Source organism: Sinohyriopsis cumingii, chromosome 2 (assembly GCF_028554795.1).
Source record: "Sinohyriopsis cumingii isolate HCF-2022 chromosome 2, ASM2855479v2, whole genome shotgun sequence".
NCBI classification, from domain to species: Eukaryota; Metazoa; Mollusca; class Bivalvia; order Unionida; family Unionidae; genus Sinohyriopsis; species Sinohyriopsis cumingii.
The window spans coordinates 95216109-95234809 of record NC_142962.1 but is presented as its reverse complement, the minus strand read 5'-3'; the positions used below and the strand labels follow the sequence as shown (position 1 = coordinate 95234809).

The 18701-nt window shown below is 35.4% G+C and overlaps 1 protein-coding gene across 2 annotated transcripts in view; it reads left to right on the top strand.

Moving 5' to 3' along the window:
* Positions 1-18701, top strand: part of LOC149805413 (fermitin family homolog 2-like) — a 160648-nt gene that overhangs the window by 133719 nt on the left and 8228 nt on the right. For both annotated transcript variants that reach the window (XM_089949970.1, XM_089949971.1), the window contains exons 9-12: positions 5179-5303; positions 11110-11216; positions 15255-15476; positions 18132-18278. In XM_089949970.1, the coding sequence (XP_089806096.1) occupies positions 5179-5303; positions 11110-11216; positions 15255-15476; positions 18132-18278 (601 nt within the window). The remainder of the gene's footprint in view (positions 1-5178; positions 5304-11109; positions 11217-15254; positions 15477-18131; positions 18279-18701) is intronic.

Below are 18701 nucleotides of genomic sequence, written 5' to 3'. Positions count from 1 at the left end.
TAGCAATGGTTGGTGATTGTTCTTCCTCCGATGCTGACAGTGCCCCTGTGGTCATGTAAGGCATCCTCCATGATTCTCTCCAGGAAAATGTTGAAGAGTGTAGGTGACAGTATTCATCCCTGTCTGACTCCAGTTGTTGTTCAAAACCAATCTCCTCTGCTGCCATTGATGAGGACAGCACTGGTGGCTTTGTTATAGAGGTGCTCAACAACCTGCACCAGCTTTGAGCTGATGTTGTACTTCCTCATAGTTGCCCATAAGGCCGCATGCCATACCCTATTAAAAACCTTTTTGAACTCGTAAAGATGTAAAATAGATTCAGCTGATGCTGAAGGTATTTCTTGAAAAGGAGACTGAGATTGAAGATTTGTTCTGTGGTTCTCCTTCCTGCTCGGAAGTTGGCCTGCTCTTCAGCAACAATTTTCTCTGCTTGAGGTTTTAGTCTATTGAGAATTATCTTCAGCATGACTTTGCTCAGGTGACTGATAAAACTGATGGTTCTGTAGTTTTGGCTGTAGGTTTCATTTCTTGGGGAGCACAATGACCAAGGATTGAGTCCATCTTTTGGGCCATTCTCCTGTCTGCCATATATTGTTGCAGATTGTTGTTAGGACTGTGACTGTCTCTTCTCCTGCTTGAATGAGCACGGCTGGTATGTTGTCAATTGCCAGCTGACTTTCCTTTCTTTACTTACCTAACTGCAATTTCTACTTCTTCATGAAGAATGGGGTCATCATTAATTTCCTCTGCCTGAGGACACTTTGGTACTGCTGGATCTCTTTGGCTCTAATGATTGTACAGTTCTGAGCAGTATTCTATCCATCACTTTAGGATCTCTTGATCTTCTGTGAGGCATTTTCCTGATTTGTCTTGGATGGTTGTAGTTTTCCCTTGTTTATGGGTTGTGAGATCTTTCATGCTGTCATTTCTAATCAAACTGTCTTTGATTTTGCAGCATTGTCTTTCTATGCAGGATTCCTTTGCCATTTTCATGCTTTTCCTGATAATGTTGTTTATCTCTCTGTATTTTCTAGCTCCTTCATGATCTCTTTTTTCCTTTGTCAATTCTCTTCTTTTGTCACTTAGTTCAAGGACATCTGTTATAATCCAAGGTTTCTTTGTTCGACGATATTTGCCAATGATCTTGCTAGCTGTGCTAGTCACAGCTGTGTTGAATGTCATTGTTAAGGACTTGAGGTCGGTGTCTTGGCCATCCAGGGTTATCAGAGGTGTATATTTACCACTTTTGGATCTTTCAATTTTTCAAGGTCAAATCTGATTCTTGGTTGGTTTGGCTTTTTGATCATTTTCAGGTGGAGGTGAAACATTGTCATTAATAACTATTGGCGGTGGTACAGGTCTGTTGGATCCATACAGGACGGAATAAGATGATCTCACCCCCATGAGTCTCCCAGTTATGGGTAAAATATTGTGGTGATAACACAGCATCACTGGGCGGAAGTCTTCCTCGATGAAGTCAGTGGCCAGGGTGGAATGGCTCCAAGATGAGCTCAACAACCATGCTCAGGGCCAGGGTGTGCCACACCATATCAGTGGATTTTGGCTGTGGTCATCCAGTCTGGAGAGGGATGGGCTCCGCCAGGCTGTATCTTGCCCTTGACACACCACATGAAGTGTTCAGTTTACTTTAAACATATTTTATTGCCATGCCATAAAAGTAATATATTTGCAGAGGGATAGGAAAGTGTGTGTGTGTGATTTGGATTTTCAACATAGCTTTAACTATTTTTCAGTCATATCGCTATGACATCTGCAGTGTGGCAGTTTATAGTGATGTTTATCACTGGGGCATCATGCCACAGACATGTAGCATGATGTCCCACCCAGTCATATTATCCTGACACCGGGCCGACCAGTCCTAACACTAGTCTCTTAATGCTGAGTGCCAAGCGAGGCAGCTGTTAGTACCATTTTTAAGTCTTGGGATAGGAAAGAAGAAATTAACAAGTTCCTCCTCATCATACAGTAGAAAATTTTATTGTGAGTAGAAAGTAATGGATAACATAAATGAAATAAGGAAAAGGAAAGGCATAATTGAACAGCTCAAAGAATGCTGATGGCAATGAAAAGTTGGGGTTATTTAAAATAAATTTCAATCAGTGTAATTCATTCTTCAGCACAGATAAAACAAAATATATGTTACTGGTCACATCTGATACACATAGAATAGTAAATTTAGGAAGCAACTCTTGTAATTACTTGAGCATTGATATAAATGTATACAAAACATGAAAAATAGATCAAACGAACATCAAAGTGACCATTATCATCATCAGCAGCAGCAGCCGCAGCAGCAGCAGCAGCAGCAGCATTCTTGTCATCTTTGTTATATAGTTAAATACATAACAGAATAAATATTGTTCACAGTATAATGATACACAGGATAGAAATAACATTTGTCATTCTCATTCATATATTTTACCAATAAACAATAGGTGCATAATATGAATTATAAATTCTGTACATATGCACATACAGAGACATACATGTATGCATATATACCTCATTGTTGGAAGAAAGAAAAAAATTATTTATCAGACTATTTTGTTTCAGATATAATTTTAAACCTTACAAAGTATGGATCTGTTTATGCACCTGAAAGATATTCTAAACACCCTCCCATCCAAAAAGTTTATATTAATGAAGTCAGTCCATGAAAATTTGTATGTACCTGTCTTAAGATGGGTATCTTATGTTATGCCTTGGTCCATTCATCAATTAACATTTTTGCTTTTCTGACTGATAAATCTGTAATGGTAGCATACTGTATATACTCGCTTATAAGTCAAGTCAAACTGCAAACAACATATTCTTATCTTTCATAGCATAATGCCCCAGCAGATCAGCTCTATACAGTTTGTTCACTGATTATTACTCCTAACAAACTACACAGACCTAGATCTGCAGGCACATTATGTGACTCAAGATTTGGGTCTGTGTAGTTTATAGTTGGACTCAAAGCGAGTATATATGGTAGATTTTCATGAAACTTTTCCAGGTATGCATCATGAGTCTGTGTCTTACATCATATACCATAGCCATTTCTCCAGCCTAATTGTTCTGACATGTCATTAAACCCTACAATTAATTAAGATCACAGTAATTGAAAATGTAATTTAGTAATTTGTAACCTTGTCCAAAATATAACTTTTTATTAAACCAATGAAGACATTTAAAAGGAACTTAAGTCAATTATATATAACTTTATAGGACAGTGTGTAAGATGTCATAACTACAACCTTGCCTCAGTTGCTAAAACTCATTTAATTCAAATTGATATTCTTGTGGGGACATCATCTTCAAAGCAATTTCCCCCTAACATTTTCATATTACTTTATTTTTTTAATTTGATTTTAGTACCTGACTCATTAACCCCTGGTGCCATGTTTATGTGTCAGGAAGTAGTACTCTACCTCCAAACTCAGAAGCATCAGGTTCATTTAAGACACACCAAAGTGGGTGGTATTAGATGTAGCTAAACAATGATACCAGATCATCTGGACTTTCTACTCACATTACAGAGGGAAAAATATATTTTTTGAGACCCAATTTTTTTTTTATACCAAAAATTCGACAGTTGTTGGGAACAGATTTTGTGTCCAGATCTTAGACTTTTTGGCCTCAGATGTAAGGCAGACCAGTCTGAACTGCACACAGACAGGCAATCGTTTGCAAAAGTAGGATATAGTAGTTTTACCCTTTTGCACATGTGAAAGCAAAATAGTCAACGAAAAACAACATTTCTAACACAACTTGGCATCTGACTAAACGAAAATCTTGGAAGCAGATTTATTTCGATGTATTTAGAAGTAGCCCCCTAAATGTGTTTCCTACATGCATTTCAGTCAAAAATAACAAAAATCTCCAGGGGTTAATGAATTAAGTGAATCACTCTCTCTGCGTTTTGTACAATTAGTTTTATAGGCCTTTTTCAGTACTTTGACAAATTTCTTTGTTGACATTTTTATGTTAAATAATATTTCCATGAGAATATAAACTTTACATAATCATAATTAATGCTATAATTATCAGTTGCATTTAAGTATTATATTTGTGTTTAATTTTACTATGGTCACTTGGCCATAAGACCAAGCAAGCTTAGAGTATAGTCCTTCATCCATCTTGCATCATCCGTTCTGTGTTGCCCAGTCACAATTATTGTTTACCACATCTGCTCAGAAACCTCAAAAGAATTAGAAGAAATTTTACAGGAATCAACTGAAACTCTTTCAGATAATGCTGATCTACCATCAGATATGTCTGCCATGACTACAAAGAAAGAAAAACCTCATCAGTGTCATGTCAGTCTACTATCAAATATGGCCATTATTACTAAAACAGAAAATCTTTGAATGGCTTGTTATCAAGAACTGCTCAGCGTAATTTGATAGAATTTGGAAGAAAGCATCTTGGCATTAGGCTTCTTAATATTTCTTCAGATAATGTCAGACCCACCATCAGTTATGCTAGCTTTATTTTAAAAGAAAAGAAAAACTTCAAATGACAACTTCACAGGAACTACTTAACAAAATTGGACCAGATCTGGAGAAAGCATCCTTGCTACTTCATATTTGTTCAATTAATGCCAGTGCACCAGCATTTCAAATGGTACAAAAATCTTTATATGGCTTATTATCAAGAACCATTCCACAGAATTTGTCCAGGTTTGTAAGAAAGCAACGTGGCATGAAGTTGTTTAAAAATGTTCAAAAGATCTTGATTTGCCATCAGATATGACCATGTTTGCTAAAGATAAGACAAACTTTAAACAACTTATTAAGAATTACTCAACATATCTGACCAAATTTAACATACTTCAAAATGGCATAAAGGACACTTTGATCAGATGATACCGACTGTCAAATATGGCAACTGTTAAATTTAATTAAAAAATCTTTACATGACTAATGAAAAATAGCAGGGCTGATAATGACCAAATTTGACAGAAAGCATGCAAAAAGATGGCTTTCTGAATTGACAAATGATGTAATTACCAAGGTAAGTGATATCAGGAACACTTATTGCACTTTATGATACAGATATGGGTGGGGGTTGGGGGATAGTTCAGCTATCCTGTTCCCAAATATATGTTCTTCCAAGACTGTTATTTCAACACTTTCACACAGTTTCAAACCCAAGCTCACATTATATTTGCAGACCAAAGAAGTTCACACTGAAAAGCTACAAACGATACTGGTGTGTGTTCAAAGATACACACATAGCTTTCTACCGGAGTCGAGAGGATGTGCCTAGCAATCCAGTTAACAGGATAAACATCAGAGGTAATGTTAAGATAGTGTGATCTAACTGTGCAGCAGGTAGCAACAGGAGGGAAGTTCCTATATTATCTAAACTTTTTGAACAAGAAGTTCAAGTCCAATCTCCAAATCCCAAAATCAAACATTATTCTCACTTAATCTCTCATTGTAATTTAAGGAGTCATGGCAGTTCTGCAAGTAAAATTGTCACATTTACAACTAAGATCTCAGAGTAAGCAAGTGATAATTTTGAACTTTTCACCCTCTTGAAGCCTTTAAATAAGTTGTCAACTAAAAAATTCAGTCTAAACTTTCACTTAAAACATTTTAAGTTTAAAAAAATCTTGGATTGTAAGAACCTTCTGTGACATATTTTGGTTGAGCAAAGCAAGGCACTGCCAAACATGTAAGTAAATAATAAAATAGAAGCAAGGACAGGGAAACAGTCTAGTTTATGACCTGCAATCAATACATGACCAGTGCAGTCAACCTTGGCTGATGGAAAACATGTTGATATGGCAAAAAATACAACAGCAAAAAATCAGAAGTGAAATAACTCATTTAAACTAGTTGGAAGTAAAATACTTGCCATTTTAGCTACCAGAGATGGAGCAGTGCAGTCAGCGTTAGCTAATGGTACAGATTAGGAAAATATATGGACATGGCAACCAATACAAAAAAAAAATGTATGGACATGGCAACACCAATACCAACACACAAAAAAACATAGAAGTGCAATAACTTGTTTCAGTTAGTTGAAAATGAAATGTCATTTGAACTACACATAGATGCAGATATAGCTTAGACTTTATTAATATGAATTAAGATCTAAAGAAATGGTATATACTCTTTATCAGTAGATTTTGGGTGAGGCAGCTTGTACAAAGATAGTTTAAAGAGCACCAAATGGCACCTGATGTTCAAGTAAATGATGACTGCTGACCAATTTGCCATACAAATCTAGATATGCTATTTAGAATAATCTTGTGGTTGTTTTTAATAATTCAGTTTTTTTTCCAAAGGATCCTTGGATTTCAGTCAGTATTGACATCCAGCTTGATAAGTTATTAACCACATGATGCGCCAAATTTATGCCTCAGGAGGTAGTATCCTACTTCCGAGTTCTCTAGCCCAAGGTCATTTACAATACACTAAAGTGGGTGGTATTATAGAAAAGTAGACAGATATAGCTCTACATTGATAACAAATAATCTGGACTTTCTGCCAGCATTACAAAATACAGAGGGAAAAACATGGGTCCAATAAGCTAATAATAAAAACCAAACCTCCAACCAAACCCCCTTTTGCACATGCGCGAGCAAAATAGCCAATACAAAATGACATTTCTAAAACAACTCGGCATCAGGCTAAACAAAAATCTCTTGGAAGCAGATGTATTTGGATGTACTCGGAGGTAACTCCCAAAATGTGTTTCCAGCTCACATTTAAGGCAGAAATGACAAAAATTTCCAGGGGTTAATGACTTAATAATTATGAAATTTCATGTCGTTTAGAAGAGGTACGGCTCTAATAGACTGAATTCCTGACTTCGTTTTCTGCACATTAATTTCCATAAATTGTTGGAGCATTGTATTAATGAGACCCAGAAAGAGACTTCAGCATTCCACTTCATTCTTTGGAGCATTATTGACCCCTAGTTAAAAATTCCTGTACTTCCATTTTGACCAAGATGTTAATCCCTACCGGCTGTAGAGTATATAAACAGTATATCCAGTAAAGTTCTCTATTACTGGAGAGCTCTGGATCAGATTTAATAATTTTTATTATCTGACATTTAACACGATCTATGTTGTGGTCAGATAAATTAAAAATGCTTAGACACTGGCTAATCTTTATCATTATGGATATCCTTCAAGTGTTCTTTCATTCTCATTTGGAATTCCCTTTAGTCTCACCTACATATTATTTACCATATAATTTGTGCAGATGAGTAACTAGATGACATTGCGTGTGGTACAGTGTCCTCTTTGTTTTGAGGCTTCTCAGAGGATGGTGTTCCAAGCACTGATGAAATCGGGAGAATTAGTGAATCTTGGGCATAGATTAATTTCTAATCCATTGAGCTGTTTTTCTTTTAAGGCCACACTCTTGAAAGTAGTCAGACACTTTTTTAAATTTCACATATTTGTAAAGAAGTTTTCTTGCTTCTTTATAAAGCGGAATTAATTAGGATGGTAGTAGGAAACACTTTGATTCTGGGCATTCTGTAACTGGGGTTCTTCCAGTTTTCCTTTTATGTTTTAAGTCTCATGATTACTGACAACTGTGTAGAAGAGCTGGACAGGATTACTGATGCACTCTTGTATATACTCATTGGGCTGTCAGTGGTTTGGGGATCTGTTGGATTAGACTTGCCTTCACTTCTGATAGAATATAAACTGTGGGAGGATGATGACTGATTGGGTGTGGAGGCATTCCTTCCTGTCTGCTGGGGTGTCCTAATCACCCTCTGTTATTTTTTTCAAAACATACCTCAATTTACCAAACCTACATTGAAATTAATTATTCCACTTTGTGTACTTCACTTCTGCAGTTCACTTGGGTAAGTCAATGGACTTTCCCACAGCTCAGAGGACTGGCAAGACAACTCACAATAGATCAATCAGTTAAAAAGGTTGGAATAGTTTTTTTTAATCACTTACCACCTTTACATTTTAACCTTTCAACCACATTTATAACAATCAACTGTATAAACTGCCCAGGGGTGATAATATTAATGGACATTATTGGTTAAGTATGGTGTGAATCATGATCGTTTACTGTTTACATGGGCTACGGGTTACAGATATATATCCCAGTCTCAAGAAAGATCTCTCTTTTGGTTTGGTTGTCACCTGTTATATTTGTTTAAAATTAGTTTTATTGGAAATCGTATTTTTGTAAACACAAGGATGGTGGGTAAAAAAACAACCATGTTTTTGCTGTAACATGCCATGACTTGGCAGATGTGATATTGAAATCAAGTAACACACCTTGCATAGGCATGCAAATTAAGAAAAGATACGCACTATAGGGGAAATACGATTATCATGGCATATCATGGATGACTGTAACACTTCCTGATTTCCTGTATATCTCTCAAATCTGAAATTACTTCTGTATTGACACAATAAAGAGAATTGTCTTTGAATGAACTGCCTCGAGTTCAGCTGTTACAAGATATATGTAGCTTCCTGAAAGCTGCTAAGTGTAGCCAATTAATTCATCTTGAGCTTGAGAGAGTGTGTGTGTGTGGTAATAATTTTGTAATGAGTAAATGATTGTAAAAGAGGATTTAACTGTTTGAAAAAAGCACCCTTTATGTTTTGAAATTCACTTGATTTAGTAATTAAGCTGATGGAAAAACCACTGTTCGCCTAAGTGGTTAGAGAATCTGCCTTGGATGCTGGAGGTTGTGGGTTTGATCCCTGATCAAGTCATACCAAAGACATAGAAATGGTAGTAGCAGCTGCCTCACTTGGATTTCAGCATTAAGAGGTTAGGACAGGTCTACCTGGTGTCAGGATAATGTGACTGTTTGGGACATGATGCTGCATGTCTTCAGTGTGATGCCTCATTGCTAGACATCACTATAAACTGCACACTGTCAACATCATAGTGATATGACTGAAAAATTGTTAAAGCTACATTAAAAATTCAGATCTCACACACAGAGCTTATGGAAAATGGCAAAATTTAAAGAGTTGGTGCTCAAAAACCAGAACAGTCACAAAAATAATAATAGTAATAACAGTAATCATAATGGCATACATCACTTTCTTTTCCAGAAATAGGTGGATAAAATGTTAATAAAACTAAAACAAGTCAGATTTTGGTAGAAACCAAGGTTGATCTATTTAGGGCAGTTCTTTATTGAATTCCCACTTAAAGGGATGATGGTCTTGGAAGTGTGATTCAAATAAATGATGTTTGATATTTAGAAATAATAACAGATATCCCATTCAGGAATTTTAGATTAAAGGTCCTGATTTTTGTGTTATATGTCCTTAGATGTGCCACCAGTTGAAGGAAAAACTTGTATATTACAGTATGTTGACTAAGTACTTTGCAAAGTGAAATAAACAAAAATGTTGACATGTTTCCTGAGAAAAGGCTTATTATTATCACATTAACATACTTTTTAAACAAAACGGGGACAAGTTACCTAAATATCAAAGTTAAAAGATGGACATCTAATTTCATATCATCAAGACTCGTTTACTCAAGACAATACAACCTTATTATTTTATCGGAGTTGGCATTTTACTATTGATTTGTCATAATTTCAAGAAGAGGGCCAGGTTATTATTTTAGCCAAACTTGCTGTCACTAAAACCTTCCCATTTTGTCACCTCTTCTATTAATTGTACACTCACCTGATTTCTTCTCTCAATGTCCATCTGTGATGACTTGATTGTTAGGGCATGGCAATCTAATATTGGACATCACCACTAAACGTTTCAAGTAGGTCAAGAATACTGAAGTTTGACAGGAACTAGGAGTGATGCAAGGAGGTGAACCAAGGTTCACAAATTAGTAAAATTAAAGATGCCAGTTTTATAACTTGTGGATTTGAAATCTGGAGCTCAAGTTTCACACTTAAAATATTTCATTATTTAGAAGTCTCAGATTCTTTACACGCTACTAAGCTTGAAATAAAAATTTTAAAATGTTTGTACTTAAAATTTACTTCTAGCAAGGTTATGGTCATAAAAATATCAAGACTTTCTAGTATTTAATACCTTAATACAGGTATGAACCTGTACAAAGAAAAGATGTATGTTGAAAAATGATTGTTTTTGTTACAGTTTTTGATTTCCAGTGCAACAAGTATATTAGAGACAAATGTTTATAAAAGATGTATCTTTAAGTATTGATATTAAAGTAAGGATGTTTTTTTATATACTATTGACTCATTTACATTTCATATAATTTTACAAGAAGATAAAATATTATTTACACAGTAATGTAAAAGGTAGATGATGGTCATTGTTAATATTTATGTTACTTGTGAAAGTTATGAAACAAAAGAACTATCAGCTTATAGCTTTTGATCTTTACAGAAAGTGCTAAATTCCTAATTATTAGGAAGTCCTGTTTCGTTACACAAAAATCATCGCACAGTGATAACTATGTTATGATATTGTCCATCAGTCTGTTAAGAGCACAAGAATAGTAGAGTTTTCCACCATCTATGTTTAACAGACTTTGTGGACGACTTGTCTTTGAGCTAAGGAAAAACACTATCGATGTTAGCAGCAAATGGACAAAGATCAAGGTCATTAACTGACATAAAATAAATGGTTTCTCTAGAAAAAAGTTGTGTTTTTCATCATCTGCTGTTATCGAAATTTGTAGATGGCTTGCACTTAGGGTAAGAAAGAACCACATTGATTTTGGCATAAAGAGTGAAGGTCAAGGTCACTGAATGAAGAAAAATCATTTCTGCATAATAACTAGTTTCTGCAGTATCTTCAGTTACCAAACATTATGGATGACTTGCACTTTTGGGATAAGGACGAAGGTCAAGTTCACTTTGACTAAGAGGAAAATGGTTTCAGAACAATAACTGGTAGATTCTGAGGTGAAAAGGTAAGAGACCATGGTAGTAAATTTCATAGGGAAAAAATTGTTTTGCATGTTAAATTAAGTGGGTTGTGTTGGTTTCAGCGTGTTAAGTGCCTTATACATAGGAGACTGTGAAACACAAAGTAAACTTATAATGTGCCATTAATTATTTCACAGTGAGGGCAAAATTCCCCTGTAACTTTTTAGTTCAGGAGTAGATACTGTTTCAGATTTTTCAATTAAATGTGTTTCTATTTTTCAGGGTGTGAAACCCATCCAGATGTAAATCTCTCCAGCAATAAGTTTGCCATCAAACTGTTCATCCCCACTGCTGAGGGAATGGAAGAAATCTGGTTACGGCTGGATGCAGTAAGTTAGATATGCTCATATTGTATATGTTTTATTTGTACAGTAGGAATGAAAAAAGCGATACAGTTTTGTTCAGTGATGAGATTACAGAGTTATGTACTTTACATATGGCACACATATCAACAAACAGTGTAGTATTAATCTTGCAGGAAGTTACCTTTCAGTTTACAATATAGTCCCTGTCTCCATATTTATGGATTATGCCCATCATGGTAGGGGCATATATCATTACCCATGTCCATCTTGTCATACCATGGTTAGGTTTTATATATAGGTCATTCCAGGAAATGTATGATGAGATTCCTGTCATCCATGAACACGTTTCTATTTTATTTATTTGAATGTAGATTTTTGATGATAACATGTAGATCTTTGTAATGAACTGTAGCATATACTGTAGTTTCATTTATATTCCAGTATAAAAATTATTTTGATTTTGAGAATACATTATTATAAATACAATCTGTAGATTGGGGAAGGGGTCCTAGTATTTCCACAGAAATATCGTCGCTCAGTTTATCTTTATATTTGTGGCAGGTAGCAACCACAAAATCTCTGGAAAATAGGTACCACAAGAAAAATGAAGCTAGATTTTGTCATGCCCTGTGAGGATGTAGTGTTGCGGCCATTTATGTGTTCATTCATTTTCTGTCATTCATTCTTTACATCCTTAACAACTTGGAACCTATTTCTCCTACACATGAACTTTGATATGTGCATGCATTTCAGGAAGAGGAACTCTCTCACATAATTCGGACATACTTTTCATGCTTGCAAGACTATTTTCAGCCATTTGTTCATTACACCCCTCAGTATCTTTGACTATTTCACCAACACTCATCAAAATTGGTAGGTTGACGCATTTTAACAAATGTAATTCAACCATATAAAAACTAGATTCCTACTCACCTTCCATTCCCTGATTTAAAGAAGAAAAAGTGGCAAGGTTATATAAAATACACTAAACATTGTCATTTGATTCATTATTTATAATTTGTAACCTGATTGTTGCTAGGAGGTTGCTGACACTGTCCTCTTGTTCACATTTCAAATGAAGCAGAAGTTTTCACTATAAAAAGTGTGCCTGCTCACAGTCCTTTTCTGATTGCTGGGAAAAGTCCATTTTCATTGTGCACTGTTTATTTTTAACATTTCTTTAAAAGAGCAATCAGTTTAACTCTTATGCTAAAAATGTTCATAGGGATGTAACTCCAAAGTTAATTAAATTTATGGAATTATTTGGAGCTCATCAGAAATGATGAACTGTATCACTCCATTTGTTTAAAAAAAAAAAAAAAGACTTGCATACACAAATATGGATGCCAGGTTAGTAAAGAAACACCTGTATGGTTTGAAACGCAAGTTACATGACAGTTTTAGGAACTCAATTGTGACGTTTGGGTTAGAAATTATAAATTAATTAATGAAATGACTAAGTTTTATGCCTTTTTTTACATCATGGAAGCTTTTCAATTTTAAAGTTGGTAGGCACTTACTTTAAGGAAGGAAAGCAAATACTATAGTTTAATGTGATTCAGCATTGACTATTGAGGTCTTGTATTTTCAGTCACTAATATCTTACTCCCTCAATATCTTGAACCCTGTTTGACTTTCATTCATGTTAATTAGTACATATATACATCTCAGCAAGAGTAATTCAAGCAAACCAAAGCTAGGTCACTGTGACATAATTTTCATGTTTGAGTTACTTCTTTATATCAGCTATTCATTATTCTTTGGACATACTGAATCCTGTTGTACCTACCTGTATGAAAATTGGAATGTGGGTGCTTTTCAGCAAGATTATCCCATGCATACCAGACTAGTTTAATGTGGCATTTTTACACTTTTTACCTGCCACCCAATTGAAATAGTAGCAACGTCACATGTACTCGGTGGTTGCACTTTGTTTTATGCCCAAGGCAGTACAAACACCTTTTACAGGGGTCAGTTTAGTTGCTGGCAGATGGCTCAGGGTTTTGAGGGGGCACAGTTACTAGTAATACTGACAACTGCAGGCCCACAAGACCAGTTAAATTTTCTGAAGTTCATTTATTTGGCAGTACCAGTTGATAAGCTGTGTAGCCAGTTAATTTCCATGTGAACAGGCCCTGTTGGCCAATGGAAAAATCTGTGCAAAGTTAAACCCCTATTTTACAGAATTTTAACATCTTGTCGGCTTGTATAATTTTTGTAGGGGGGGCCCAGAGTGGCCTAGTGGTCTAAAGCGCTCTACGTTATGGATCACTGCCATCTCACCTCTGTCTGCGTGGGTTCGAGTCTCAGATTCAGCCAATGTGGATATGTGGTGAGAAAGCTTGCCAGTAGCTTCTCTTGGGTTGGTGGTTCTTTACGGGGGTTTCCCGGGTTCTTCCTCTGCCATTAATACTGTCCACCATGTATAGCCTATTGTGTGCTGAAAAATGGCATTAAACCACACAACAACAATAATTTTTGTAACACCAGTGCTTCATGTTTTTTGTTTGTTTAGAGGGTTTAGGTTCATGATACAGTAGTCCCTCTTTTATATGGCCACCTCTTCTGCATCGGGAAAGTAGCCTTATAAAACGGGTGGCCTTTCCAGAGGGGGACTATATTTGTGAGATGTGTATGTATATGTGTATATAGCAGGAAAGCTACCAATAATTTAAAGCAGTTGATATCATCATTTAAAAGTAGGATTAATTATTAAAACGTTGTTCTTGTCTTAAAAACAGAGTTATTTCAAGGTAACATAAATTAATAGTTCTTATTCTTAGGCATGTAATGTGAGTTGGATATTGTTGGCATGCGCATTACAAAACCATTCAAAAACGTTTAAATCTTGGTACATACATTGTTTCATATTTAAAATAATTCTCTTTCCATTTACTCCATTTTCCAACTGCTACAGAATATTCTCCTTATCTTTTAAGATCTTGTTTATTTGAATTTGCCAACATAAAATCTGTCGAGTCAAATAACTTTTACTTTTCATTTTAAAGTATTCTTTCTTTCTTTACGTGATGACATGTTAAAGTTTTGTAATGATTTATTTATATGCTGCTTATTGTACAGTACTGCAATTAAATTTTACAGACTAAACTTTCGTTAACAAAAAACTTGGTTATAAAGGAAGTGATACATGTACTGTTAGATGATTTTTCAGTCCTTGTCTGGTACCCTGTTTTGTTCAGGGTTAATTGCTTCTCTGTATGTGTGTGAGTTATTTCACAAAATCCAGTTTTAACCTATCGAACCATGTTATGATCTTAACAATTACATCAGTCATAATTGTCAATTTAAAAAACAGAAAAATTCTGCTGTGTGAAGCCCACAACTCAAAACATTGCTGACCCCATTTCTGTTTGACCATGTTATTATCTTGACAATTATGTCTGGTCATAATTGGCAATTAAACAACCCCCCCCCGCTGTGTGAAGGCCAAAGCTCTATCAAAACATTGCTGATCCAATTTCCTGCAAACGTTGGTGTTAATGATATAATAATAACCTTAGTAGTACATGTACTTTAGTCAAAGAAAATCTGATATCTGGAAACAGACATCGGGAAAGATAATTGGATTACATACCTTACTGTATTTGAATATTATTTCTGGACACATTAATTATAAAATGTGACCACTTGTGAGGGGTTAATTTTACATTTGTGCACTAATATGTTGGTCACAGGTTGCATTTGAGGGTGGCCTTTCTTTAGGGGTACGTTTGAATACAAACTCGTCGGTGCCAAGGAATTCTGGCTGCAAAGAGTGGGTGGCTGCTGGTCAAAGGGGGCCGTTCATGAGGGGGACCACTGTATAGCCAGTGTTGTGTTGACTGCTAATTAATCCTATTACATGTGTACATATTTACCTCATTTCATTAGCTTGACATGCAGACCCTGGCATTCATGTCTTGCGTTTGGCAATAAGGTACGAGTCACCCAAGTGATCAATCTCTGGCCTACATGGACCTCTTCTTTTCAAAACCATTATAAACAATATCTGCAAAAACATGATTTTTGAGCATCTTTTATTCAACATTTTTCTTTGTACAGGATGACCAGTACTGCAAGTGGATGGCAGCATGCAAACTAGCATCAAAGGGGAAGACTATGGCTGACAGCTCATACGACTCTGAGGTTCAGGCACTACAAAAGTTTCTCAGCATGCAGAGAACGTCGACTGCCAACACACCTGTCATAACGCCAAGTGATATGGACATTCAGCCGGAAAATCTGGTGGCACCAAAGTTCTTTAAAAAGGTCAAAGCAAAGCAGGTATGAATGGATACACTATGAAGAGTACACAAGATCATTGATGATGGCAGCTATTTTCTTTTGGTCTTGTCCAAAATATCATAATATATGCTGTAACATAAAACTTAGCATTATTATCAAGGTACATAGCTAATTTTAGTTACTTCTAGGACCCAAAGATGCTGCCAGAGCACACAATTTTGTCAGTTGTGTAAAATCTGTTGCTACATGTTTAGGCTTTTACAAAAGTAACAAGAGAAGAGTGAACACAATAAGCTTTGTAAAATTTAACAAATAATTTATTTCCCTAGAAAAACTAGGTAAAAATTTGAAAAAGAACTTACGGTTTTACAAATCAAATACATAAATAATCCAAGAATTAAAAAATATAAGTCCTAGTAATAAAAAGTCCTAATGAAATTGAGTTCAAATCCCGATGAAATCCAAAATGGAAGGCAATGATGTATGCTGTGGTCAGCATCATACTGATGTGTCAGCAGTTTTTTGTTGAATCACAGAAAATAATATTCCAGTTTTTTAATTCTTTGTAAATTTTGATAAATGTCTTTGCCCCAATAATTAATTTAGAGCACTAGTATTTCCAGAAAAAACAAACTTGAAATCCAAATAAATTGAAGAAAGCAAAATAATTAGGCCAAAACTGGTCACAACATATGGGTCAGTCCTCTGGAAAAACCAGAGTTTATAACAATTGCTACATGTTATTTGTCACGTACTCCAGGTATGGCCTCAATCTGCTTTATGAATCTTACTCTGAGGAAGAATAAAAAAATATTTAAAAAAATTGTTTACTACAAGTCTTTCTGGTTCTGAATCAAGGTCAGGAAACAGGTCAGCATTAGATACAAAGTTTCTATTATTAGTTGTTTACTTCAATCAAGAAAGAAAAAATCAATCAGAACTAAGCTTGATTCCAGTAAATAAAGTTACATTACAATAGTATGTAATGGAATTTAAAAAAAATGTAAAGCTAACAAACAAATAAATTAGATATAAATTAAACCAAATATACATAACACTGTAGCAGACGTGCCAACCCTGATGAGTCTGTCTCAGTAAGGCAGTTGATTTTTTTCTGTAAGATTGACCAGTTGTCAGTAAGGTTAACAAAATATCAATAACTGCTATTGTAAAGCTGGAAAACGTAATTAAAAGTTTGATGCATCAATGATAAACATTATGTTCAACTGAAAAGTTAGTAAAGTACGCATAGACTTTATTTACCAATAGTACAGTTGCACAAACTCTAGTTCCAAACCATATGCAGCTCAATGGCTTGTTGCAGTCTCTCAATTTGACATAATTCTGGGAAATTCTTTTCCATTTAACATGACGATGGCAATCATATCTCCTGCTGTGAGACATACTCAAATTGGTATGTGATGTCCAATAAATGTAATTGTGTCCTTTTCAGCTTTTATTCACAAGAATCTGAATGCTCCTTTTTATTCTTCTGTGTTGATTATTAACACTTTTCTAGAGGCTTATTTTCCCTTGTGTCTTAAACATGCATCGCTTTCAAGATGCCATTTTTAAAAATTCTGTAATCAACAGTTTGATCATGAGGATGCTTTGCATGAACAAATATGTGCAATTTACAGCATCTGGGGTGCTGCTGTAAAGTTAGTCTGGTTCCCTGACTAAATTTACTAATTCTAAGATGAAACCTGGATCCAAATAAAAACTTAGATGAACCAATTATCTGGATTTTTTTCGGCAACGATAGTTTTTTCCGTAGTTTTTGCTAGTATGCCTTAAGTTCATATTTTAAGAGTAATTTTCGTAAGACTTATGGCAAAATCGTAAGAGTTGGCAGGTCTGCTGTACTAATTCATGCACTTGGAGAGCAGTGATGTGCGAGAATTTCCACCACTTAGTTTAAAGTCACATATATGAAAATGTACTCTGAACAGTATACAATGTTTATTTAACCAGTCACCTTTAAATTGCTTTCTGTGACATACATATTTTTTCAGGTCAGCAACTGTTTAAGCATCAGTTTTCTTCAGCTTGACTGGTCAAGCTAAATTTGATTGGGCCATGTAACAAGCATTCATTGTTTGAACCTTTCCCCAAGGAAGTAGTGCAAATGCATGTTTAAATTACAGAATGGAGACAATGAAATCATTTCCTCTAAGCTGTTCAGGATGGAGATTTTTCAGATGGTCTAGACTACCAACATATTTATCTTCATGTTCCTCATTCACAGTTCTTCTTAAAAATTCCAGAGGTTCACTTGCAGGGAGACTACCAGTTCCAGAAGCGTTTTGTCTCCATACAACTTAAAAGAGATGAAAGCCGTAGCAAATGCCATTTGATTTGACAAGAGATATTATCTGGAAAGGGCATCTTGATTCTTTTGGACAACCTGACTGCCATCAGTAATCATAGATTGCAAGGGGGAACCAAGGCTTTAGTTCCTTTGGGAATTTCTCTTTGATAAATCCACATGCATGTCTGCCATATTGAAAAATTCATACAGGGGTTTTTTTGTGTCCAAAGGGGGCAGTTTTTTATAGCTGTGAATTTATAATAAAAGTGAAACAGTAAGTATCTAATATATACTGTTTGCTTTCTTAAAAATCTTAACAAAATATAACAAGGAAACATGACTGTTGTGCACAATTTCTAAAAAAAATTGTTTTTAATCAACAGCTTGTCCAGAGGATAATGGATGCACATACAAATGTACGTGAAATGGGACTTGTTGAAGCCAAGATGTCCTATATCCGAGCATGGCAAGCGTTGCCTGAGTTTGGCATCACCTATTTTGTCATGAAGATGGATAAAGCCAAGAAGGAGGCAAGTCTAGATATCCTAAATATATTTTAAATGAACTTTTCTCAGCAATAGACCTGTAGTCCTGTATGAGAGGCAGGAACTCAACAATAGTTGTCTACCCTCTTTGTGTTTTTACTCTCCATGCACATTTTCAGTTTCTCTTTGGAAGCAACATCATCAAATCCTACATCATTTTGAGAGAATGTATCTTGCACCAATTCTGGTCAAGGTCACATAAGGTCAAGATTATTTGTGAACTATTTTTCTATCTGCCCTGTAACTATCCATTTCTGATAGATCATTTAAGAGAAGTTACCAGATGAATGTCACTACTAATGTAATAGATGCCAGCTGCTGGGGTATGACTTGATGGTTTAGAGCATAGGTGGGCAAACTTTCCAGTGCAAGTGCCGCATACACAAATTTACACTTTGTCGCGGGCCG